At 38.0% G+C, this 26,508-nt stretch overlaps 1 protein-coding gene across 4 annotated transcripts; it reads right to left on the bottom strand.

Annotated features, from left to right (window-relative positions):
- Nucleotides 1-3,901: 3,901 nt before the first annotated feature.
- LOC114257786 (F-box protein At5g07610) lies at nucleotides 3,902-12,209 on the bottom strand. Of its 4 annotated transcripts, none has more exons than XR_014366268.1 (2): nucleotides 7,084-7,446; nucleotides 3,902-5,318 (listed from the first exon to the last, which is right to left on the bottom strand). XR_014366268.1 is itself a non-coding variant. In XM_082924529.1 (2 exons), the coding sequence occupies exon 1, from the start codon at nucleotides 12,176-12,178 to the stop codon at nucleotides 10,964-10,966; it is 1,215 nt and encodes a 404-aa protein (XP_082780655.1). In that variant the 5' UTR covers nucleotides 12,179-12,209; the 3' UTR covers nucleotides 3,902-5,318; nucleotides 10,924-10,963. The 4 variants fall into 4 exon arrangements, 1 of the variants encoding a protein (XP_082780655.1); XR_014366270.1 differs by having other exon boundaries at nucleotides 7,129-7,380; XR_014366269.1 differs by having other exon boundaries at nucleotides 3,902-5,195; nucleotides 7,084-7,337.
- Nucleotides 12,210-26,508: the final 14,299 nt, after the last annotated feature.

A 26,508-nucleotide genomic window follows, 5' to 3' on the forward strand; every position in this document is an offset into this window, starting at 1 on the left:
GTGCCAGGCATTCAAACAATTCAAGACTTGAAAACAGTTGAAAATAGAAGTCAACAGATGGCAAATAAACAGATTTAAAGTAAATCAAAAGAGTTATGAAAAATTGAAGCTTAATAGCAAGTAAAGAGTTTATGAACCTACAAAGTGAAATGAACGCCGATATGAAAATCGCCGGAGTCAAATAGATGACTGGAAATCGGGAACTCACCAGAGAGTGTGAGTGGAATAGTTACAAAAGCTCTTGGAGTTTACAAATTAATGGAACCAGAACCTCGGCTAGGAGGTGCGAGTTCAAGCAGCTTAGAAGGCATGAATCTTGATACATGACAGAAGTGGACAGTAAAGTCCAGGGAACTTTGAGGTCGGCAAGTTTGATCTCAGACAGAGGGGCACAGATGAACGAACAGTGTAGGTTCCATCACCTCAGAATGCCGAGGTAATAGAACCTAGGGGGCAGTTGTGGGGATATATTTTCTGAGTACCAACACGTGGCAAGGTGACGCCGACGTGTCAGCCGAGGTACCACGTGTCCTGGTCGTGACGCCGAGGTGATCTCGGCAAGGCCGAGGTTATCTCTGAAGATATCGGAATCCGAGATAAGCGGATAAAGGACAAGAGTCCTAGAATGAAAATGGAACTCAACCTGGATGAGGGACAAGAGTCCTAGAATGAAGAGAAGACTTCAGTTTGGGTAAAGATAAGACTCTTAGAGAGTTTATCCTAAACCCACTGGGAATCCCAGATTAGCAGTAATCCTAAGTCCATTAGGGCCAGGCTCCTATTGGAACTAGGATTGTATTGGCTATAAAAGAGAGGCACCCCCATGGGTCTAATGTATGTTTTTGATACTCAAGCTTGTGAGTTTAGTACTTGATTTATCTTTGAGAGATATACTGACTTGATCGTCGGAGTGCCCCCGGGTGGTCGAAACCACCGCGGGATTCTTATATTTCTGTTGCAGGTCAGTCAGGTGTCATCTATTCTGCCGGTGCTCTCCAGCTGGTTACTAAGCGGGCAGTGTGGTCAGAAAATTACCCACACAAAAAGTACACATTATTTGAATTGCTATGATTTAGAAATATTCAAAGATTAATTCATTATTGAGATGGGTCTCAATAGAAAGGGCAAAGGGCAAATTACGTTAATGGTCCCTATAGTTTGGAGTTTCTGTCACTTTGGTCCCTGGCTTTTCAATTGTTACATATTTGATCCTGAGTTTTGAATCTTGTTCCAAATAAGGACAATTGAATATACTATTGCTTAATTTCAATGACAAAATCGTCAATTTGATAAAATATAAACTAATTTGATAAAAATAAATGTCAAAAAAATATTTTTGAATATTTAAAAATTATATCTGCCTACTAAAGATAAAATTATATAAAATTGATAAATCTTTTAAACATTTATATATTTATTTATTTATTTATATCAAATTAATTTTTATTATGTGTTTGGATGATAATCATGTAATGGGTAGTTTTTAATTTCATTAAATTAGTTTCTATTTTTTTCAAAAGTCAAATATGACGACAACTTTAATATCATTATTAAACCAGTCCATTAAACCAAAAATCCAAAACTAAAAATATTTCATATATTAAATATATCAATTACACATTATAATTCTAACAACCACCCATTACATGGTCATCATCCAAACACATAATAAAAATTAATTTTGTAAAATAAATAAATAAATAAATAAATGTGTAAAAAATTTATCAATTTTACATAATTTTATCTTTGATGGGTAGAAATAATTTTTAAAATTTTAAAAATATTTTTTTGACATTTATTTTTGTCAAATTAGTTTATATTTTATCAAATTGACGATTTTGTCCTTGAAATTAAGTAATGGTATCTTCAATTGTCCTTATTTGGAACAAGATTCAAAATTCAGGATCAAATGTATCACAATTGAAAAGTCAGGAACCAAACTAACACGAACCCCAAACTATATGGACTGTTAGTATAATTTGTCCCAATAGAAATGAGTGAGAGACATGGGAAAAGAAAAGCAAAAGGGGGAAGGGAAAAGAGAGAGAGAGAGAGGGGGGGGTTGGGAGTGTGTTAGGGGTATTTCTGTCCTATAAAAACCTGAATCGATGATATTGTAATTGCTTTTTGGTCTTCCATCTATATTGATATACAGTATAACATTTCCATTGAAATGATATGTCTTTCCCAAAATGCTAGTATTTATTTGCAATTTCCCCAAATATAAAATGATTATATTGACCCTAAAACCTTATTTTACAATTTTTTTTTTAATTTAATTAGGTCGAATTATATAATAAATATAAACATCACATGCCATTTTTTAGTGAAAATAACATTAAAGTGTAACTAAATCTCCATTAATCAAGTTGTACTACATTGGCTATAACTTGTTTACTTGTCGTGTCATTGTATTATGTTATAATTGATTTTGTATTGAAAAATGTTCAATTCTAATCCACTAAATTTGTATAGCATATCATGTTATGCATGTCATATAAAAATTCTCCTCCCCTATATGGTGTTTTTTTTTTGTCACCCCTCCAAATGGGGGTTTTTTTTTATTATTATTATTATTTTTTTATTTTTTTTTCTGAATTGATTTCTAGGTTGTGCAGCTGGTTTGCTTCTTCAATTGGGGAAGTGATAGTATACATAAAAATAAAAAAATTATACATGACATACACTTCAGAATTTTAGTTACAGTAGTTCATTATTAGTACACCAATTGGGGTTATAATAAAAACCAAATTGGATCATAATTAAAGACCTCAAAATTCTCATAAACAAGACTTCTCCGGTTCATAAGAGAACACCACAAAACCTCATAGTCAAGGTCATTTCATTTCATAACTAAACACCACAAAACCTCCCAGCTCAAACCAATTTGGTTCATTAAGAAATATATATATATATATATATATCCATAGACACTTCGATTAACCAATCACAACAAAGGCTCATAATCATACTCACCACAAACAAAGGATTCATAACTAAGATTACAAGTTAAAATTTTACTAAAAACTATTGTGGCTGAAATTTTGAATACATTTTTTTTGTGCACCTTTTGTAGTGTGTATTATTTCCCGAATCAATTTTATATAATAAGACCACTCGTGTACTCCAACACATTCCGATGAACAACAATGATTCATCCCCCTTTTCCCCCCACCCCCTTTGACCCCCTCTCTTTCTCATTGGTTACATTTTCTTTTTCTTTTTCTTTTTTTTCCTGCTCCTCCAATCACCACCCGCTACGTGGCAAAAGGGGTGAGGGGGTGACCCCCAAAAGGGGGTCCCAAGCATTATTCTTCCGATGAATTTGTAAAAACAATCAAAACAAGTAATAAAATTGTAAATTATGGGAATGAAATCAAGAGAAAGCTTTACCTTGTTGCAAAACTTGAAGGGAATCAGACCAACTGGGCACAGACACATCAAGACTTTCAGATATAGAATGAGAAAGAAATGAGAGAGAAAAGTATCAAAATAGAAATTTAGCTTCATGTTTATTCTTCGACTTTGTCATACATTGGTCTACAAGATGAACGGGAAAGGAGAGAAAATTCAGAGAAGGCACTGCACCTTACTTCCATTTAGCAACAAAACATGCACTACATACGGCAATGATGGAACAATATTGCTTGTCATGCTAACCTGTCAGCATGCGAACAATAAGACCTATGTGCAATATTATGAGGTGAATTGTACGAGTTTTAGATTGTTCTTCCCTTCTTTCTTCATTATGTAATATTCTATCGACTCAAACTCTTTGATATGGTTCGATGTCAATTCCCACAGCTACCTATCTTTCAATTGGCCTTAGAAATTTTCATATAAAGAACTGGCTAAAAAATTAAAACATCAAAAACAAGGATAATTATTTGACTCAAGCATAAATCCCCAAATGAGAGAGCATCACTAACATTCACAAGGAAAAAGTACATGAAGAGCATAGCTTAAACATTGTAGAATTCTTTAAAAAAAAAATTAAATAAATAAATAAAATAAAAATTGAGTATTGCAAAAGCTTTAGGACAAGAACAAGCTTAAAAAAGGCACATCTGATCTGTTCCAATGGACAGGCTTTCATAGAATTCATAAACATACTTAAAAGCATACGCACAAGAAATGTGCTTGTAACCAGGACATTCATAAAAGCCAGTTCGGTAATCGCAGAGCACCTTCACTGTCTTGCACTTCAGATTATAGGAAACAATTTTGCCAGGAATAGATAACACCAACGTAAAATCTTTTTCATTTGCTCCCTTCACAACACATAGCACAGCAATTTTCCTAATGATGGGCGGGTCACACATGTGTCTGCTTCTCTTTATCTCAGGAAAAAGAGATATTATGGATTGACCTGGTACTTCTCAATCCAATAACAGTAGTTCCTCTCCATCTCAAGAATTCTGAATCCCATATCACAGCACTGAACAAGAAGTAAATGGCCACAGCATTCTCCAAAATACCAAATTCTCTCTTCGGAGCGAATTTTAGGGTTTGAAGGCATTCGAGTTCCCATTGGCTTCTCAGCATCAACATCAAATCGAATGTAAACGTTATCGTAACTCATCCAATGAATTGAACCATTCCAAAATACCTTTTTTGCGAAAGGGTAACCTGGTGGTGCAGCAGCACGCATGTGCGTCCAAGAAGTGCTCTCCGAAGAGTATATGTCAATTAAGTAAAAGCAGCCATCACTATTCCTAATGTAACTTACCAATACAACAATGTAGTGAGGCGATTTTGAAGGATCAAAAGCCAAATAACCACCAAACATAGAACTCAAGAAAACACCAAACTTTGTTATGAAATGGTATAGAAGATGTCGTAGTGCCACCATGATAGGGAAGTACTGTGTATTTCTAGGTGGTCGGGTTACAAACAATGAAACACGTTGGGCCATTCAAGCATAATAGTAAGCCTTTGCAAGAGTCTTCAATCCTAAATGTACCAGACCCAAATCCAACACCATCAAGAAGTGACGAAGTCGGAAGACTTTGGTGTTGGCCGTGAAGTGAGACAGACTTGACTTTTTCATCGTCAAATGATGTAACAGGGTTGATGAATAGTCCTGAGAACAAGGCACTGGGATATCGGTTAGAGTGGTTGAGAGAAAATGGTGAATTGGAGATTAGGGAGAACCAATCCTTAGACGCGCACTTGAATCTGATGACAAACTTTGCCTGCACACAGGTAAGGATCTCTGTTAGAATATCTACATTGCTGCCAATTAATTCTGTTGCCGGTGTATGTTCCGATGAATTGTAGCCAATAACTAGTGTTCCTTTACTGTTGGTCATTTTTCCCTGTGCATAACCCAGAACAAGAACAGAGAATACGCATCTCCATCAAACTAAGTTAAATTTCAGCCAAATTTTAGTTAAAAAATTACTTTTTCTGTTTTAACTAATTACAAATTAATGCCACTGCTAGAATTCCTTTTAGTCAAGCATTTTCCTTACAACTATGATGAGTTTTGGTCACTATTATAATTCATTACAGCAATCTCCCATCCTTCACCAAATCTAGTGTCAAATTTGAATTTGATGACAATGACTCAAATTATTTCATCAAATTTGTATCAAATCAAGTTTTAACCGAACTTTTCATCAAATCAAGGCAAAAATAAGTTTTTCACCAAATTTGATGAAACAAATTTTTGGGGATAAGCATGGAATTTTTAAGAGTTGGGCATCACTTCAGTGGCTCATAAGGCCCACTACAAGTCTTGTATCGATGATCCAAACTGTTCAATCCGATAAGATCTTTTGCATATATCATCTATGAAAAAAATTAGCTCAATCCGATAATCGTAATATTTTCCTTTACCGTGTTTGTCTCAAAAAAATATGAGTGGTCTATTTTAAAAAACATACTCATTGTCCATTTTTTCGGAAACAAACATGATAAAATGAAAAGGTTCCCATTATCCGATTAAGATAATTTTTTTCATGGATGATATACACGGAGGTCCCTACATGAACGGTTCGGATCATTGAAACATAACCTGTAGCGGGCCCCACGAGCCCCTCAAGTTCACATTTCTAGTTCTCTCAAGTTGAGATTTGAACTTGAGAAGCCAAACCCAATTTTCAAAATGGATTTGATGAAATTTTTTAGGGAGGATTGGAGCATTCAAAATTTTTCACCAAATCAAGCTTTTACTTAAATTTGATGAAAAAGCAGTTGGAGCATCCCATATCATTTCAAGCTTATAACTAATTTTTCACCCAAATTTGATAAATAAATAAACTAAAAGAATGAACTTATTGCATAGTGAGATATAATCAATAGTTCAAAACTTTTAAAAACTGAGAAAAACTACTTCTGAGATTTATTAGTTTTCTAGTAAAATACTTCTTTTGCAATGCTTATACAAGAAATTATGTTAAATTAGTAATGTATCAAAACTAACTATGGATTTTATACACATATATGTTGGCCTCTCCCAGAAAAAATTCCTAGTTTCGCCCCTGCTGACAAATGCTGTAAAGTGTATGCTTTTCTTTTCTGGCAATGACTATGGTAAGATCATTTGGTAAAGTGTCTCCCAGAAAATTATAACCACCAAAGAGTGACTTTGCTGAAATTAGTGGGAAATGTTAATTTGGTATGGTATTTCCAAAAAAATCAAACCTTCACAAATTGTTAAATTTGTTAAAAGTATCCAATGAACTGATCATATGTTCGTAAGATAAACCTTTTAAACTGAACTCAAAAATTAGCACAACCATTATCCTTATCACAGCCAAAGAAAAATGCCCAAAAATATCATCAATACAAGAAATCTCGATGGAACTTCTCTACTCTAGAAGTGAATTAGGACTGCAGAAAATGAACCTCTAAAGTACATGAGATGATGAGTGAACATGTACAAAAAGAAAAAGACCACCCACACTGTCTTGGTTTCATTCAACCCAAAAGATCTGACCCTAAAATTCACATATCATAGAGTTGATGCGAACATATCTTAAAAAACTAACAGATCAGAGCAATTAGTACTGTATTCAAACAAAACCCACTATTATTTGGGGCGAATCTGTTGAACATCTACGAAATATGGCAGCTTACCACAATCCATTGATTCGTGTATAGAATGGAAGGGAAGAGATTTACATCGGTGGGAAGACAGCCGATGAAGACTGGCGAGTAAGATAGCCGACACAGACGGGCCATGAAGATTGGTGACGACAATAGCCGACGCAAATCGGTGATGTTCGTTTTCCGTTGATGGCAGACCACAATTTACCCAAACACATGAAGAGAGGCAGAAGTGAAGAAGCATGAAGGGGAAGAGGTCTGCCCTAAACTTCCAGAGATTCTTTTGCTGTGTCATTTGCTTTAAATGTTGGGGATAGGGGTGCTCATGGGCCCATCACTGGCCCAATTAAGCTCGATATTTGCAAGATTAGATTGAATTAAAATTTTAAATTCATTTAATTTTTAAGTTGGATTTAGGAGGATAAACTTTAGCTTATTCCTGCCTAACTCGCTTATTTATAAAACATTAATATTAATTTTATATTATTTAATTATAAAATTAACTAGACAAATAACAAAAATATAAGAAAAGTATATATATGTATTTATTTTTATTGGGTTAAGTGGGTCGATTTGGAATTAATTTTTTTTCTAGATAACAACCAAGAAACTTACAAGATAAAGAAAAAAAAAAATAGAACAAATCCCATAAGCCCAGATAAAGAAACCTACACAAACAACAAAAACCTGTCGGGAAAAAAAATAAATAAATAAAACACACACACACACTGGCAACCATGGGTTGCCAAAGCACATGAACACCCACAACAGTAATGGGTAACCATTATGGGTACTGATAATCCCAAAATTTAAAAACGATGAAAGGAGAAAGCACTCTGTGTCAGAATTACACAGAAGCTTTCAAACTCTTCTCCGTATGCATAAAAACCCAAATCTACTACATGACAGAAGTGTATTTGGAGCTTATCGAAGAAGCGTCAGAAAGTCGTTGAATGGGGGTCGAGAATCTTTAGAGAGAGGAAGTCTCACACCCCTCTTCACAGGATTGTCACAAAGTCATTGGAGGGGGTATTGGGAATCTCCTGAGATAGAAAGTCGTGCACCCTTCCATGAGATTTCAGTGTCGATAAGTAACTAATTAGTTGAGAGAAGCGAGAGTGAGAGTAGCTCATGTAAAAATATATATACGAACATTAAAGCGTGTAATGTGAAAATATACACATGGCTTTTAAAGTGCTTGTTAAATAATATATATTAACATATATGTGTGGGATCATATATACAGAAACTAGTGAAAAAGCACGTTCTTTGCATGTGGCGTGTAAGACTACTTGACAATTTCTTTTATAAAACAATTCAAAGTTAATAAAAAATAAAAATGAAAAAAAAAAAAGAAAGAAAGAAAGAAAGAAAAATCTTGCACCTTCAAGGCTTTCTAATTTCATCAATTGTCCCAGAAACAAAACAAAAATTAGCAAAAAAAAGGCATCGAAAAAAAATAAAATAAGAATTGGTACGATAATATGTTGAAGTTTGTTAAAGGAAAAAATCTTTTCAAAGATTTGCAAAATAAAAATATAATGACCTTACAAGAATTGTTGTGGATTTAATCAAGAACATGAAATCTTAAAAACTAAACAAATTTTTATGTCAACATAAAAATGCCTTTTGAAAAGGGGCCTTTTTACAATATACACTTTTCTTTTTTCTTTTTCTTTTTTATGTATATTATATGTAAGTTATGATAATTTATAGCGTTGATATCACAAACGTTATAGTTAAATTGCTTAACAACTAGTTGATTGCTTGCCGAAAAAATGGGATGCGTGGTAATAATGAAATTAATAACCAAAAAAATAATGGACAATACTATTAATTGGCGATTAGTTTAATAAGAACATTCTAGATAAGTAACTAATTTGTTTTCAATGAAGAAATGCAGTTTATATAAAAACCAAGCAACTTATAAGATAATGAAAAGGAAAAATACGACAAAGCCCACAAATCCACACAAAGAACCTATTCAAACTACAAAAAGACGCCAAAGAAAATAATTAAAAAAGCAACGATTTTGAAAACTTCTAATCTTTTTACAAATGTAGTGTGAAGAAATAAGATTTTTATCAAACTTAAAACCAAACCCATTGTCGTCGTCATCGTCGTCATCGTTGTTGTCGCTCAAACTCCACCGTTGCCATCTCGATCATCAATAATTGTGAGAATATTAGGTTTTATGTATATATGGTATTATATATATATTTTGTATATATTAGGGATTGCTTCATTTTCAATCCTAGGTTAGATTGTTATATAAATCAATATACTCTTGTATTACATACACAATTGAATATACGAATTTAAGGGTTTTCCCCCAATCTGATGGCCCTAAGAAATTGTTAGTACTTAAGAGGTTTCGATCCCTGAACTTTGGAGGGAGCACACCCCCAATACCCAAGGCCTTGCCCCTAGGCCAATTACAGGAGAACTATAGAAACAACAACACCGTCTTACAAAAATCTATTGTTTTAGATTTATTAACATGAATCCAATTACAAAATAAGAAAGCAATCTCTCTCCTATATGGGAAGTAAACCATGGATGGATTATGTACATCAATTGTATGCCACCCTTAATCAACCAATCAAAACCTAATCAATTATGATGTTTCCCAAGGCCAATTTCAAAACCGTGAAGTGAAACGAGTAAACCACACATAGGGCTCACAGGGATGCAATAGTATTGCAAGCAGTGGAAATAAACAATGGATGAACTAAAATGTGAAAATGTAAGATGCTGACTGTCATAATTGAATGTTAAAGACTAAAATGAGATTTCGATCAAAGTACGACCCTAAACATACCAAAACTTACAGCTCGCAGAAGTTGGCAATCGAACTTAGCTCCTATGTAAGATGCTATTTCAAGGACTACAACCTACTTTTCTGGAACTTTTTTATTTTTATTTTTTATAATCAATTTGCAGTTCTAAAACTAAGATTCAATATTCAGGTTTCTCAAACTGGACCAATCATATTCAATTTCTAGAGCTAAATATCGTCCAATTGATCTTTGAAATTTTCCAATAAAAAACAAACTGAAAACTCAAACAACACAAACGTAGACCAAATTAATAGACTCAATCATATACATCCCCACGAGAAAGCAACAGGTTTACTAGATTCCAACCCTCACTAAGTGAAGAGACCAAGTTGAGCCTTCCAAACTTGAACACGGTTTTTAAATTGCAATTGCATGTTAGATCAAATTATACAAACGTAGTATTTGTGCTTCTATATTTCATCTCTCTTTTTATATTCTTTTATTTTTTTTATAATAGTTATTTACGCAGTTTTGAACACAATTATTGGTTCCTATGTAAACTAACACCTTACATCTCTTGATTTGTTAAGGAAATTCATTTTATTCTAGAAGAACTAGTGAGGCAATGTGGACTTACAAGATCTTTTTCATAATTTTTTATTTATTCCCTAGAAACATTTTACAAAAGAAGAAACCTAGTCTCTCTCCTGTCCTCACAAGAAGGAACTACCAATAATTAATGATAGTTGCAAACAACCGATTGTTTCAATATATTCTACTCCTTCCTAGAGCATTTTAAACCATTCCACCCAACTACATCATAACTAGGAGATTAAAACCAGGAAGTGAATGAGTTTAACATACCCTCTTTGGTAATCAGAACAATCTAAATGATACTTGAGTGAATGAATTACTGTGGTCAAAACAGGGCTCACATATAAAACAGCAAAATTAATAATTCACCCTTAATTGATGAATGAAGAATCTAAATATCAAAAGATGATAGTAGCATAGCATCACAGACCAAGAAACTAACAATAACAAATACTTAAACAGATAGAAATATAGAAAAGTTTATTGATGGACATACCATCCGCTGAAGAAAGAAGTAGAAACATGTAGGACAATGATCAAACAGGTGATAGGCTTTCAATGAATTGATAAGTATTACACCAACTTGGTCGCCAATCATCAAGATCATCTGTTGATAAATCATAAAGCTCCTTCAATATGTTGGACTTGACATTATAAGAAATAACTTTGCCCCGGATAGCTAACACCAGTGTAAAATCTTTTTCATTCGCTCCCTTCACGACACAGAGCACATTAAATTCAGAGCATGTGACTATTGTTTTGCGTTCTATCTTAGGAAATACAGATAAAATGGGTCTAAGATTGACCCGGTACTTCACAATCCACCCGCAGTAATCCCTGTGCATCTGAAGGACGCTGAATCCCATAACACAAGGCTGAGGAGTCTGAATAAGAAGCAAATCGCCACCACATCCTCCAAAATACCTAATCTTATCAGGAGAAATGATTTTAGGGTTTCGAGGCATTGGGGTTTGTATGAATTTCTCTTCCTCAACCTCAAATCGAACATGAACAGTTGCATAGGTTATACAATGAATTGCTCCATTCCAAAACACGCTGAACATGAATGGCACACCTCGCGGATCAGGCACAGAAATGTGTTTCCAAGACGAAGTTTGGGAATTGTAAATTTCAATTTCAACCCAGCGTCCATTATTAACATAGCTGAAACTAAACAATATAACTTTGTAGTGAGGCGATTTCGAACGATCAAAAGCCAAGAAAGCAGCAGCATTTTTACGATACGATTCAGATGAAGTTGGACCAATATCAGGAAGAAGTGTGAATTTCTTTGTGGTGAGATTACAAACAATATATGGGGGTTTTCTGAAACCATTAGAGCACAAGATTAAAACATTGCAAGAGCGTTCAATCGTAGTTGTACAACTTGATACAACGACACCATCGAGAAAGGAGAGTGTGGGAAGAAGAGTTTGGTGTCCAGCAATTGATACAGACTGGGGTTGTTCATCGAGAGACCAACGGTTTGAGTAGAAATATAAGGCTGAGACGGAGGAATGGTGATTTCGGCGAGCGTGGTCGGAGGTGAATTGGGAGTCGGAGATGAGAGAGAGCCATTGCTTTGAGACCGACTTGAATCTGATTAGGGATTTTGCTGGGACTCGGATTAGGATCTCTGTTAGGAGATCTGAATTGTTGGCAATTAATTCAGCAGCGAATGAATGTTCCGAGGAAGTACAGTCGATGATAAGCCTTCTTCTGCTTCTTCTTCTTTTGTTGTATACTTTCATGGTTCAATTTTTACTCTGCAAGAATAGAGAATGCCCTATAGGGAACAATTTTTACAAACAATCTTTGTTGGGGATGGCTAGGGATGGCAATTTGAAACCGGTCCGATGGGACCCAATTCCCCGATCTTGAATTGTGCGGGTTTTTTTCGAAAAATACTCCCGACGGAACGGGAATGGTATTTAAAATCAATCCCTAAACAAATTCGGGCCGGGGACGGGGATAAGTGTCCCAGCCCCGTACCTGGCCCGTCCCCGTTCCCCGGCCCGGTTTGTCCCCGAAATGAAATTACTAGTTTACCGCTATATATATACACACACACATAGTAACCAAACCAAGCCCTCATCATCTCCGGTTCTATCTTCCGTCTCTCTCTCTCTCTCTCTCTCTCTCTCTTCCTTCTTCCCTCTACTCTCTCTCTCACTCTCACCACTATCGCGACGCAGTCACAGCCACCCATCGCGATGCCGATCGTCCTCCTTCAGCCACAGCCTCCCTCATCTCTCTCCGATCTCCATCACTGCGCTACCTCGCGTCGATCTCCATCGCTACGCTTCCTCGCGCCAATCTTTATCGCTGCGCTGCCTTACGGCGCTGCCTCGCGCCGATCTCCATCGTTACGCTGCCTCACGCCGATCTCCCTCCCTCCAATCTCACTGTCTCACACCGATCTCCATCACTGCCTCACTCCGATCTCCCTCCCTCTCTCCGATCTCCATCACTGGCTCTCGTCCCTCTCTCTCTCCTCTCCATCACAACCGATCGCCTCACCAACGCTTCTGAGCTCAGATTTTTATTGAATGTGTATGTGTTAGATTTTTATTTTTTATTTTTTATTTTTGATGAATATATATGCTTGCTGCAAATCTGTTTGATGAATATATATGCTTGCTCAGATTTGTTGATTATCATGTTGTTGATGGATAGAATATATGTGCTTAGATTTGTTGTTGAATGTTTATATTGTTGTTGTTTTTTTTTTATTTTGGCCAGGGAATTTTCGGGGTCGGGGAAACCCGATCCTTGTTAGGGGGCGAGGGCGGAGGCAGTAATAGGCTCCCCTTCGGGGATCGGGGCCGGGGACGGGAAAATTTCTACCATCGGGGATCGGGGACGGGGAGGGTGATCCCTGGCCCCGCCCCGACCCGTTGCCATTCCTAGGGATGGCGTTGATTTAAAGGGCCTCTTTAGGTTGGGACTACCAATTTACACCTTGGTTGGCTTTAATTTTTTTGGCTGGCGTTAATTTAAAGGCTACTACTTGCTTGTTTCCAGCAACCTCTGCTTAGGTTCACTATTGGAATCATATAGGCCTTGTTTGGTTTGATTTGGGAGATAAGTTTTTAAAAAATATTTTAGGAAGAGAATTTAGAAATTTTTATAGTTTATTTGGTTATATATTTTGTAAATAGTTTTGGAGTTTGGGATGATTTGATATTTTGTTGTAATTGAGTAGATGTATGTGAAAGAAAAAGTGATTGAAAATGATAGAAGAGAGGGAAAAAGTGATTGATTGATGTATAAGAGAGAGAGTGATTTTGGAAATTTTTTGAGAAAAATTACAAACCAAACAATATTTCCAAAAATTTTCTCCAAAATCTTTTTCCCAAAGCCAAACCAAACAAGGCCATAAATTTTGTGGGGACGTATTTTTACGGTCGTGTCACGTGGTCGAGGTGTTAGTTGAGGTGTCTCGTGGGGGAGCCATGATGTCGAGGTTGTTGTGATATTGTCGAGAAATGATGCAGTAATGTTGGAATTCGAATAGAGGACAAGAGTTCTAGATGACATCAAGCTACCTATTTGGATAGAGATGTGACTTTTGAGGAAGTTCATCTTAATCTTAATAATGTGTGTTGTGATAAATGTTATCCTTATAAAGGATAGAGTCTTGTGAAATAAGACTTCTAGGGAAAATTGGACACTGATCATTATAAAAGTGAGACACCATGTGGGTCTAAGGTATGCTCTGACTTATGCATTGAGTACTTGTTTGATATCTCTGAGAGATAAGTTGGCTGACTTGATCATCGGAGTGCCCCGGGTGAATGAACCACCACGGTATTCTCATCTTCTTGTTGACAGGTAGTTGGCTTAAATTATTCTGTCTCGTGCTCTCTAGTTTAGTTCTCTGTTTAGTTGTATGGTCGGAAATCATCACCCACAAATATATACGGTGAATTACACTAACGGACCTTATAGTTTGGTATTTGTATTATTTTGATCTCTAACTTTTCAATTGTGATATATTTGACCTTGAATTTTGAATCTTGTTTCAAATAAAGAGAATTGAAGATATCATTGGATTTTTCAATGACAAAATCGTTAATTTGATAAAATATAAATTAATTCAGCAAAAATAAATGTCAAAAAAATATTTTTTAAAATTATTTCTACCCACTAAAGATAACATTATGTAAAATTGATTAATCTTTTAGGCATTTATTTTTTTTTACGAAATTAATTTTTATTATGTGTTTGGATGATAATTATGTAATGGGTGGTTGTTTTTGTTTTCATTAAATTAGTTTCTATTTTTTTTTTTCAAAAGTCAAATATGGCGACAACTTTGATATCATTATTAAACCAATCTATTAAATCAAAAAAAATCAAAAACTAAAAACATTTCATATATTAAATATATCAATCACATATTAAAAACTTAACAACTATCCATTACATGATCATCATCCAAACATATAATAAAAATTAATTTGGTAAAATAAATAAATAAATGTCTAAAAGATTTATCAATTTTATATAATTTTATCTTTGATGGATACCAATCATTTTTAAAAATTTAAAAATAATTTTTTCTCATTTATTTTTGTCAAATTAGTTTATATTTTATCAAATTGATGATTTTGCCCTTGAAATTAAGTGATGGTATTCTCAATTGTCCTTATTTGAAACAATATTCAAAATTCAGGGTCAAATATGTCACAATTGAAAAGTCAGTGACTAAAATGACATGAGCCCCAAACTATAGAAACTGTTAGTGTAATTCGCCAAAATATAAATTATTCATGAAAATTCCTTTGGTAGGTTGGGTTGGGTTGGGTTGGGTTGGGTTGGGTTGGGAGGTTAAAAGATTAAAATAGTCATAAAAATATAAAATAAGTTAAAAAATTAATAAGATAAAATGTCATATCTAAATTATAATCATTTCACTTTTTTTCTTATAAATTTTTTTTAAAAAAAAAAGTAAAAAAATCTAATTCAAACGAGACCTTTTAGCCCAAACTAAAATAATTAAAAAGTCAACCCACTTCCCAAACGAAACCAAAATAAGCATACATTGGTATAATAAGTTGTAGGACGCCAAATTCCCTCTTGCCCATAATCTGGATTAGAAGGTGTTGTTTGAGCCCGTAGAATTTATCATGAGTTTTGTTTTAGTGATTAAAGCTGTTCATTTTGTCAGATATTTTATATGTTTCATACAAAAAAAAAAAAAAATTGATCAATCCGATAATTGTAGTAAATTTAATTTATCATGTTTTTCATAAAAAAATAAATAATTTATTTTTAAAAATACAATTATCACTATTTTTTTAATAATTAACCTAATAAATCAAATAAAATACAATTATCAAATGAGAGCTTTTTTTGATAAATCCCTTTTCTAAGACTTTTATACCATAAAACCCAAACCATTTTTGATTATCCCATTAGGTCCCATTCATTGTAGTAAGACCAAAATACCTTCCCTTTCGAACGCGCCTATTCCATTCCCAAAACAAAACTATTCCTATTCCATATCTTTCCAAATTTCACTCCACAAATCATTCATTCCCCAAAATTGTCATCATTGCCTCCCAAATCGTAATCCTAGGTTTCACATCGCTTCACCACCATCCTACTATCATCCTCTGTAGCCCACTGTTGCCAGCCACTGCTATTCCACTTTGTCTCACCTCTGCGAAGGTTTACATCGAAAGAAGAGTGGTTGGTTCTTCTGTGGTTGCCGCCGTCTGACTATTTTTCCTCAGTTCTGGGTATTTCCAGACCCCCCTCCCCCCTCCTCCCCACAATAAGGAGCAAACTTAAGCATCATCCTTCTACACTCTGTTATTCACATGTTAATATAATCACTGATGTATACATCTACATTGACTTATTATTGTTGTTTTTGGATTTGATTTTGTAATGAACTCTCTATTTTCACTATTTGTCAATGTTGGTTTTGTTGATTTTTTGTTCAATAGGAATCAAATAAACCGATGTATACATTTACATTAACTTGTTATTAATGTTTGTGGTCGTGATTTGGTAATGAACTCCCTATTTTCCCCCTCAATGTAGGTGTTGCTGATTGTTGATGGTAGGGACGGATCCAGGATTATGTCTTTGGGGGGGCTACTCTATAGTTTAAAAAATTGGGGGCTACTCTATATAATTCTGAAATTGTCTACAAAAAAATTGGGGGTGCGAACTCCTATAATTTTAAGTTATTTTAAAATTTTTAATATAATATATGCTATTTTTCAAATTTTTGAGGGTGCGACCGCCCCTCCCCAGATCCATCATTGGGTGATGGTCATTTAATAATTAGAATAGAACTCCAAATTTTCCACTGTCTTCTGACTATTAAAGGTAAATTGTCTCTACAGTATGATTTAAGACGATGTAAATATTTACATCGTTTTGGCAACTGTTGTTATTGAGTGAAAACAGATGTCAACATTGACATCATGGTTAGGAACCAATGTAAACGTTTACACCCTCTGTTACTGTTGTTGGTTTTATCTTGTCATGTGTTATTGTTTTGTAATACACTCCCTATCTCACCCCTTATGTCAATGTCGGACTTGTTGGTGTTGTTGGTTATTCATGGTGATCAAATAATTACAGCCCCAATTTTGGATGGTTGCCAACCCTGTTTTAGTTCAATGTGACTTCTTGTAGGCATGTTGTAAATAATAATATCTTATTGTTTCCCTTGTTATTGGGTAACAACCAATGTGAACATTCGCATTCTAAGGCTAGCCATTTTATAAATTTACATTATGGTGTTTGTTGTGTTGTTTGTTGATTATCGGCTTTATTCTCAGTTTCGTAGTCTCAAATGTTTGTGTGAATATTCACATTGCTCAATGTGTTTCTATGCATGTTGACAATATACAAGCCAACTTTATTTTAATATAATGGTCTTCTCTCGATGTAATTATGGCTTAACTAGAATTTTCAGAAGGGGTAAATTACACTTTGCACCCTCGCACTTTACATCAAATCCCACTTTGGCCCCTACACATCAAATTGTGACACTTAACCCCCTGCACTTTTGGTCAAGTGTCACTTTGGCCCTTCTGTTTGCCTCATTGTTAACAGTGGTCAGTCACATGAAAAACATGTGAGGATAAATATCACTTTGCACCCCTGCACTTTACACAAAATCCCATTTTTGTCCTTACACATCAAAATTGTGACACTTAGCTCCCTAAAGGATAACTTCTGTTAGCCTCACTATTAACAGAAGGGCTAATATGGCACTTGACCAAAAGTGCAGGGGGTTAAGTGTCACAATTTGATGTATAGGGACTAAAGTGAGATTTTGTGTAAAGTGCAGGGGTGCAAAGTGTAATTTACCTTTTCTGAAGTTATGACATTATTCACAATATGACTCATGTAAATATTAGTGTGAACATTCACATTATACTTATTGCTAAAAGAATGGTCACATGGGTTTGGTCAATGTGGTTATGTGAATATTGATGCTGAGATAATATGCAAATGTTTATGTTGTGAAATTTTATTCTTGTCAATATGAGAAATCAACATATGTTGGTGCACACCTTGATTAATTCCCCTATTAGTTTTGTTTTTAAATCCACATTCATGTAAATATTCACATCTTTACTATTGATGTTAACATTAATATTGTAAGTTGTATTTCAATGTTGATGTTGACAACTCTGTGAATGTTCACATCAATGGTGTGGATGTTCTCAACACTGTTGTTGTCACACACAAAAAAAAATGCAATTCTCCGCTCTTGTGGTCTGAATGTGAACATACATGCCAAATAAATTTGTGCTAATGCCAACACAAATGCATAATCCATCCCCATTCCATTCAATCCTTTATCAGATGTGAATGTTTACATCATTGTCCATAGATGCGAACATTCACATCAGTGTCCAAAGATATGAATTTTCACACTTGTGCTCAGATATGTGAATGTTCAGATCAGTATTTCAAATGTTCGCATCAGTATTTTCATTGTAGGAAATAGAAGGCTTAGTTGATTTTTTGTATTGCATAAATATTGTGTTAATGTGTATGCCTCATGTAACAGACGTTGCACACAAGTGAAAAATGGACGAATATCATGTCAAAAATGAAAGCCCACCTGCAGCTAACCGCATAAATGTTGACATGCAACGTGTTAATTGTAGATCCAACATGACAGGCTTGGTGAAATTAATGAAAAGCACAAAGTTTACAGAACCGTAGCTTGGCTGCCTGAGACAAACCACATTTTGGCAATTGTTGGATGCACTCACATTTAAGATAGTTTAGTACAAATAGTTTTGACATACTGGAACAAATTAGCTTGCTTGTAAATCAACACTATATAATTTCTTGTATTGCTAACTTTGATTCACCACACACACACACACACACACATATATATATACATTTTGAGGTCTATTTGGTGTTGATATTTTGGAATATGAACTATATGAACGTTCACATTGAGCTTTTACTCATTTTTTGGAGTATGGTTGTTTTCTAACAAAAGTGTGAATATTCACATTATGGTAATGAACATAGTGAAAACATATTCACCATTCAATATTATATGGGTGTGCGAACGATATGAATACCAGCTAACAACAGAATGACAAATTTTCATTTCAAATTAATGTGAATATAATGACATTCAACATCCTGATGCATAGGAACTACCAAAACATAATGAAAATCAATATCCATGTTTATTTTTTTGTGTGTAATATCTATCAACATTAAATATAAGGGTATAAGAGTCTAAGAAAATATTGTAAATCAAGAAAGAGGACCTTATGGAATAAAAATATAAATATATGGGACTAAGTGGGTTATAAATTTCCTTCATAGACTTCTTGGGTTAGAACACTCTTAAATGAGATTTGTCAATAAAAATCCCTTATCAATTGATTTAATTTTTTTTTAAAAATCAATGACAATAGTGTTCTATTACTAATGTATATCTCTTTTGAGGGAAGGGGGATGCTCTTACTGCCACTCAAAATGGCAGTGTGTTTGCCTCTTACAAATGAACCCGCCGCCCAAAGCACAATTATTAAGGAATTGGTGGTGTTACATATACCAATTAGTGTATTAACTAGTATTATGACATTATTACTGACCCCACCCATTATATAAATTACAAAGAATAATACTGTATGCACCAATTAGTATAGTAACTAGTGTACCAACACTAGTTATGACATTATTATTGATCTCACTCATTAATCACATTATTTGTAATGTCATAACTAGTGTTGGTACACTAGTTAGTATACTAATTGGTGCATGTAGCATCACCGAATTACAAATACCCAAAACCTTTAAAATTATATCACATCATCTATTAGTACACTAATTGATACATATAGCATTATTCTTAAGGAATTGGCCACGTTAATAAATATGACAGTTTACAATTTTTCCCCTTCAAAATATGGATTACTTTTCAATTTGATCATTAGAAGAAAAAAAAAAAATTCCACTTCAATCTCTTAATTATGTTATGTTTTCACATTTGTATTAACGATAAGTATAATTTTAAGATTAAATTATTGACATAAATGTGATCTGATTAAGTGACTATTGATATCCGATCAACATATTTTTTGCATAAATAAAGTACTTGACTAGCCTTCCACATTGAATGATTCGAATCATTGACGTAGGCTTCGTAATAAACCTGTTGAGACTCAACAACATCCTCTAATTGGTTTTTTCCAACTAGAGAGATGTCTCTCCCTAAACATAATTTCCATAGTATTATTATTTGGAATAATACTGCATTGATGGTAGACTTGAGTGATAAGTCCTATTTAAATTATTTTCAAGAAATAATAAATAAAATATGATACACAAATATAATTTTTATAACAGTATTACGTAATTTATTTAGTTAAGGTAATCAATGATTTTTTTTTTTTTTTTGAAGAATTGACTTGGGTGATCAATTATTTATGAGCAGCCTTTACCTTTCTATAGCATCTACAATTATGACATTTCATCATATTTAACATTTTGCTTCCCTTTTGTATCTAAAAATGTAGTTTGAAATTCAGATCAATAGACATTTAACAATTTTGCTTCCTCTCTTGTGGTTGTAATTTTAAGTAGGGTAAATTATAACTTAATCCTCTATGGTTTATCCAAAAAATATGGAGCCCCCTATAGTTTCATTTGTAACACTTAAACCCCTATACTTCATACCAAAGTGCAATTTTGGACGGACATAACAGAAATTGGAAAAAGTCTAAATTACCCTTATTTATTTCCCTAATTTTCTTCTTAATGCCATTACAAACTAGAATATTCTTTGATTTTTCTTTAATTTTTTTTGTATTCTTCTTCTTCTTCTTCTTCTTCTTTCTCATCCCATGGCAAACCACACACCTTTAATACCATCATCAAATACATATCTCTCTCTCTCTAGAATTTAGGCCCAAACAAATACTCATCTCCCTCTCTCTAGAATTTAAATTATACATGTATGATGTACATATTAACTGATATATATATATATATATATATATAATACATAAATGATACATATGGAAGAATTGATGAGTAGTTTCAATTATACATGTAAGATATATATACATACATATTAACTGATATATAATACATATTTCAACAGTTACCTTGTATAAGGAAAAGTGACCTTGTATTACTTCGTATCTCTCTCTCTTTCTTTGTTTCTTTCTCTCTCTCTCTCTCTCTATATATATATATATATATATGTATGAGAGGGGAGATTTGCACCTGACTGTACGGCCGAGCTGAGATAACGTCAGACGTGACGGATCGCGTAGCGCCGAGGTAATCTATGATGACATGGCCAGCGGCTTGCCTTGCACGGTCGGAAATATTGACCGGTCAGGCACTAACTGGCATAGCTGAGCTGCGTCTTGAACGTGTCGGACGGAGCTTGGGTTAGCGGATGCTGACCGGGCTAAAAGGTAGCCCGAGCTAGTCTGTGGGCGCGATCAAGGCCGGTGCACCTTGGATCGGTCAGTCGATATAGAGTGGCTTCGTGTGACCAAGATTGAAGGTAGACCGGTTGGAGGCCGGCATGCCTCGCAACCGGATGGTCATGATGAACCGACCAATGATAGTTCGGCCGAGGTGGGCAGGCTTTCGCTTGATTCCAAGTTATAGGTCGGTGACACATAGCTCGGTTATGAGCATGTAATAGCGACTCTCCACAAGTGACAGGCCGGACGTGGTACTCCGGTTAAGTATGCCACCTGGGCCAATGGCGTGAAGGAGAGGACATCCGCTCCACGCACGCCTCAGTACCGTTGGGCAGTTCTGTGTATACTGGAGGGAGGACTAAGCCTTTACACGCGTAAGGTGGTGAGAGGCGAGCACTGCCACCTGTCTAGGGAGGGACAGTAGAGGTAGTGCGCGCACAATCTTGAGGCTGCATGGCCAGCCTAGAAATATGGAGGAAGAGGGACGTTGGAGGTAAGCGAATTCATCCTATCAAAAACTCTCTCTCTGATAACCTTCTCCTTTAGCTTGTGGTCTGACTTGATCGTCGGAGGGTCTTTCCGGCACACCACCGCCGGGCAGCTCACCATTTTTGTGTTGCAGAGATAGACGCCATCACAAGAAGCTTGACGACCAAGGAGTACGGAGAACAGAGGATATTCCGCCCCCGTATAATTGGCACCGTCTGTGGGAAGTTTTTTGATACTCAACCCTTGTTCTCAGAGCTTCTTCGATCATTTCCATGGTCAACAACGGCGAAGCCCCACTGTCCATCGTCGATGGCGTCACCCCTGAGTACGTCCGCTTGAGAGAAGGTCCTCTGAATATTCCAGCCATGGCCAGCCTAGAAATTCCTTCGCGGAGTGCGCGAGACAAACGCGGAAGGAGTGTTGATCGCTCGCAGAGTCCTGGAGGCCGCAGACGCCGGGGGGAGTCCCATGCGCAACGCCTGGAGCACAAACTCAAGGACCAAGACGCCGTCATTCGCAAGATGGCGACGGAGATGGAGCTGCTGAAACGCCAGATCAAAGGGAAGGGTGTTGCTGGAGAGGGCAACCTCAGTGAGCGCACCCCGTCCCCTCGTTGGAGCAGTCGCCGCCAGGGGAGGACCCACTCTCTCTCCATCACCAGGAACTATGGGGTTGGAGGCTCCAGCCAAGGGGAGGGCAGGTTCCACTCTTGCGACAACACATATCGCCCCTCACGCCCGACGCCGACGTCGGGATCCTCTTTCTCCACACGTTCCAGGGACTTGAGGGATGTATTGGAAGAGAGGGCGCGCAGTCGGGAGGCTCGAAGAGTGCCGACACTGCAGAGGTTAAGCGCTCCAGTGCGTTACAGTGAGGAAGTGGCGATGCCAGCCCCCAAAGTGATGGCCCCTGCGGACAAAGAGCTGGCGCGACTTACAGCCACGCCGCTGTCTCCAGAGATTGAGGGTACGCCACTCCCCGCCAGATTCCACCAGCCAAAGTTCACTTTGTACGATGGCAAAACAGATCCGTACATGCACGTGAGTCATTATCGGCAGGTGATGGCTGGCCATCGGCGCAACGACGCTCTGATGTGTCTCATATTCCCAGCAAGCTTGGGAGAGCTGGGTCTGAAGTGGTTTGAAAGGCTCCCGGAGGGGAGTATAGAGGGATGGCAGCAGCTAGCGGAAGCCTTCGTCACCAGATTCAAAACCAACACACGAACGCCGAAGGAGGTCGACCATCTCCTGGGCGTTAAGATGGAGTCTGGGTGTTCGTTGAAGGCATACAATGTGAAATACTGGGAAACTTACAATGAGATCCTCGACTGTCCCACCAATCTGGCGATCACTCAGTACAAACGGGGTCTCCCAGTCGGACATAGGCTGCGAGATTCACTCACAATGCATCAACCTACAACCATGGAGTCATTGATGTAGCGGATCAATGAGCACATTCGTGTGGAGGATGATGCCGCCTCCGCGACCGAGAAGGTTAATCCGGTCGCGGCAGACAGGAGGGTCGCGGGGAAAGTTCACTCGGTTGGGCAGGAGGATAGCCGCCCAAACAACTGGTCGAAAGACCAGCGCCATGGTCCAAACCGTGATGACAGAAACAAGGGCCGCCGAAACGACCGGGCAGACCCTCCTCGTGATGCAGCGGAGGATGCCAAAAGAAAATTGAAGGCGCGGACTGGGATCACCACGGTGTTTAAAATCCTCATCTACCGCATTTTGAGCGAGATTCGAAGCGAACCCTTCATCCGTTGGCCGGCCAAGTTGGGGAGTGCCCAGAGAGGCTTCAATTCAAAATATCGCTGCACCTTTCATGAAGAACGGGGGCACCGAACAGAGGACTGCCTGCCGCTCAAGCAACACTTAGAGGAGTTGGTGGCGGCAGGGCATCTTGACCAATACATAGATGGGGGCATCAAGGCCACGCCAACAGACCAAGTCGAGCCAAACGGCCTGGCCGCCCTAGAAGCGCCCCCGCAAGGTGTAATCAACGTCATCCACGGAATCATTGAACCGGCCAGGGTTTGCGAGCTGAGGGGGATGATCAAGAAGGCCGAGCACATGAGGGAAGTGCTCTATGTTCAGCCCGCTGTGAAGAAAGGAAAGACCGAAGAAAGGGACATCCTTTCATTCTCAACCAAGGACTTGGAAAGAGTTCAGATACCGCACAATGATGCCTTAGTAGTCACTCTTCGCGTCAAGGACTTTGATATCAAGAGAATCTTGATCGACCAGGGGAGTTCGGTCGAAATCATGTATTATGATGCGTTCAAACAGATGAAGTTAGAAGACAAGGACTTGGCCCCTGCGACGTCTCCTTTGGTCGGCTTCAACTCACAGCCGGAGTGGCCAATCGGAAAGATTATTTTGCCGGTCAAAGCGGGTTCAGTAGTAAAGCAAGTGGAGTTCTGGGTGCTCAAAGTTCCATCCACCTACAACTTGATCTTAGGTAGGGGTTGGCTGCACGCCATGCAAGCGGTTGCCTCGACCTTCCACTAAGTCATGCGCTTTCCGGCGTCGAGCGGGCAAATAGAGAAAGTTTGGGGAGACCAGGTGATGGCAAAACAATGCTTCGTTGCCGTAAATGGCGGCCGAGCAGCCAAAGGGTTTGTCCAAATGATCGAGGGGCCCAAGGAAAAAGAGGTCCTTGAAGACGTGGGAAGGAAGGCCGAGGAAAAATCGGTCGAAGATTTGGTGGAAGTGCGCTTTGACGAAAACGATCCAACTAAATTCTTCCTCTTAGGATCATCTTTGTCTAGCGCCGAGCAAGCGGATTATTTCAACTTCTTGGTTTCCAATTTGGAGGCCTTTGCCTGGACGCCTTACGACATGTCTGGCGTCGACCCGAGCTTCATCTGTCATCAGTTGAATGTTTTCCGCAACGCACGACCAGTCATTCAAAGGACGTGCCGTTCAGCCCTGCACCATGCTGAAGTGGTGGCGGAAGAAGTGAAGAACTTGTTGGAAGCCGGGGCTATAGAAGAAGTGCAATACCCTCGGTGGATATCCAACACGGTGGTTGTTCCCAAGAAAAATGGCAAGTGGCGAGTCTGCGTTGACTACAAGATTGTCAACCGGGCTTGTCCTAAGGATAGCTTTCCCCTTCCTCGGATTGACCAGCTGGTGGACTTGACCGCTGGCCATTAGAGGTTTAGCTTCCTGGACGCTTATCGCGGCTACCACCAGATAGCCATGTATAAACCGGACAGAGAGATTACATCGTTCACCACCCCCAGAGGATTATATTGTTACAAAGTCATGCCGTTTGGACTAAAGAACGCTGGAGCAACCTTTCAGCGGATGGTTACAAAAATGTTCGCTCCTCTCTTGGGCCGAACAATGGAGGCCTACATCGACGATATGGTGGTAAAGAGTAAGGAGAAGTCTGAACACCTCACCGACCTAGCAGAAATGTTCGCCATACTTAAGCACCATAAGCTTCGTCTGAACGCCTCCAAATGCGTCTTCGGAGTTGGCATTGGAAAGTTTCTGGGTTTTCTGGTTACAAACCGGGGCATTGAAGCCGACCCATCCCAGATCAAAGCAATACAAGAGCTGGAGCGCCCGAATTCTACAAAGGACGTGCAACATCTTGCCGGGATGGCAGCTGCGCTGAACAGATTCATCAGCCGGTCTTCGGATCGTTGCAGGCCCTTCTTCAAAACTCTGAAGTCCAAGTTCTTCTGGGATGAAGAGTGCGACCGTGCACTGGCGGACTTAAAAGTGTATCTCTCCTCAGCCTCAATTTTGGTCACGCCTCAGCCGGGCGAAGAGCTGTACCTCTACTTGGCCGTTTCTCAACACGCGGTGAGCGCGGTATTGATTTGTGCTGAAGGCATCCAGCACCTACCAATCTTCTATGTAAGCAAGGCCCTGCTCCCGGCCGAAACAAGATATCTTCCCTTGGAGAAATTGGCATTGGCCCTAATGATGGCGTCGAGAAAGCTGGCACACTATTTTCATGCCCATACAATAGTTGTGCTGATCGAATTCCCTCTCAAGGTGCTCTTTGAGAAGGCCGACTTCACCGGGAGAATTCTGAAGTGGGCCGTGGAATTGGGGCAGTATGACATCAGGTTCCGCCCATGCACCGCGGTCAAAGCTCAAGCTCTTACAGATTTTGTGGCGGAATTTGCCCCTGGGACGCATCCAGTTTGCCTGATTGATTTGGTTGGTGCGGATTTAGCACAACCCAAGGTTTTGGCAATAGAGACGAGCGTTGGCTCACACGTGGGAAAAGGGCAAAGTTTGACCGAACTAGCAAAGTCCGACAACTCATTGGAAGATGAACCCAATGGAGACGAGAAAAAAGACCAGAATGAGCCGGCCAGAGACATTGAATTGAGAAGCTCCCAAAACTCGTCTGATTGTTGGAAGCTGTTCACTGGCGAGATGTGGAAGCTCTTCGTCGATGGAGCGTCCAACAGGCATGAGGCCGGGCTGGGAATTGTGCTGACCTCACCAGATGGGCTGATTATTGAGCAAGCAATTACGCTCGGATTCCCGGCGTCCAACAACGAGGCAGAGTATGAAGCCCTCCTCGCCGGTTTGAGAAGCGCATTGAGAATGAAAGCCACCACCCTTATGGTCTTCAGCGACTCCAAGCTGGTGGTCAATCAGGTATCA

The sequence above is a fragment of the Camellia sinensis genome, chromosome 4 (genome assembly GCF_055761805.1).
Source record: "Camellia sinensis isolate YWXY chromosome 4, ASM5576180v1, whole genome shotgun sequence".
In the NCBI taxonomy this organism is placed as follows: Eukaryota; Viridiplantae; Streptophyta; class Magnoliopsida; order Ericales; family Theaceae; genus Camellia; species Camellia sinensis.

Excerpts from the sequence above, each read along its gene's own strand:
- LOC114257786 (XM_082924529.1), bottom strand. The coding sequence starts at position 12,178 with ATGAAAGTATACAACAAAAGAAGAAGAAGCAGAAGAAGGCTTATCATC.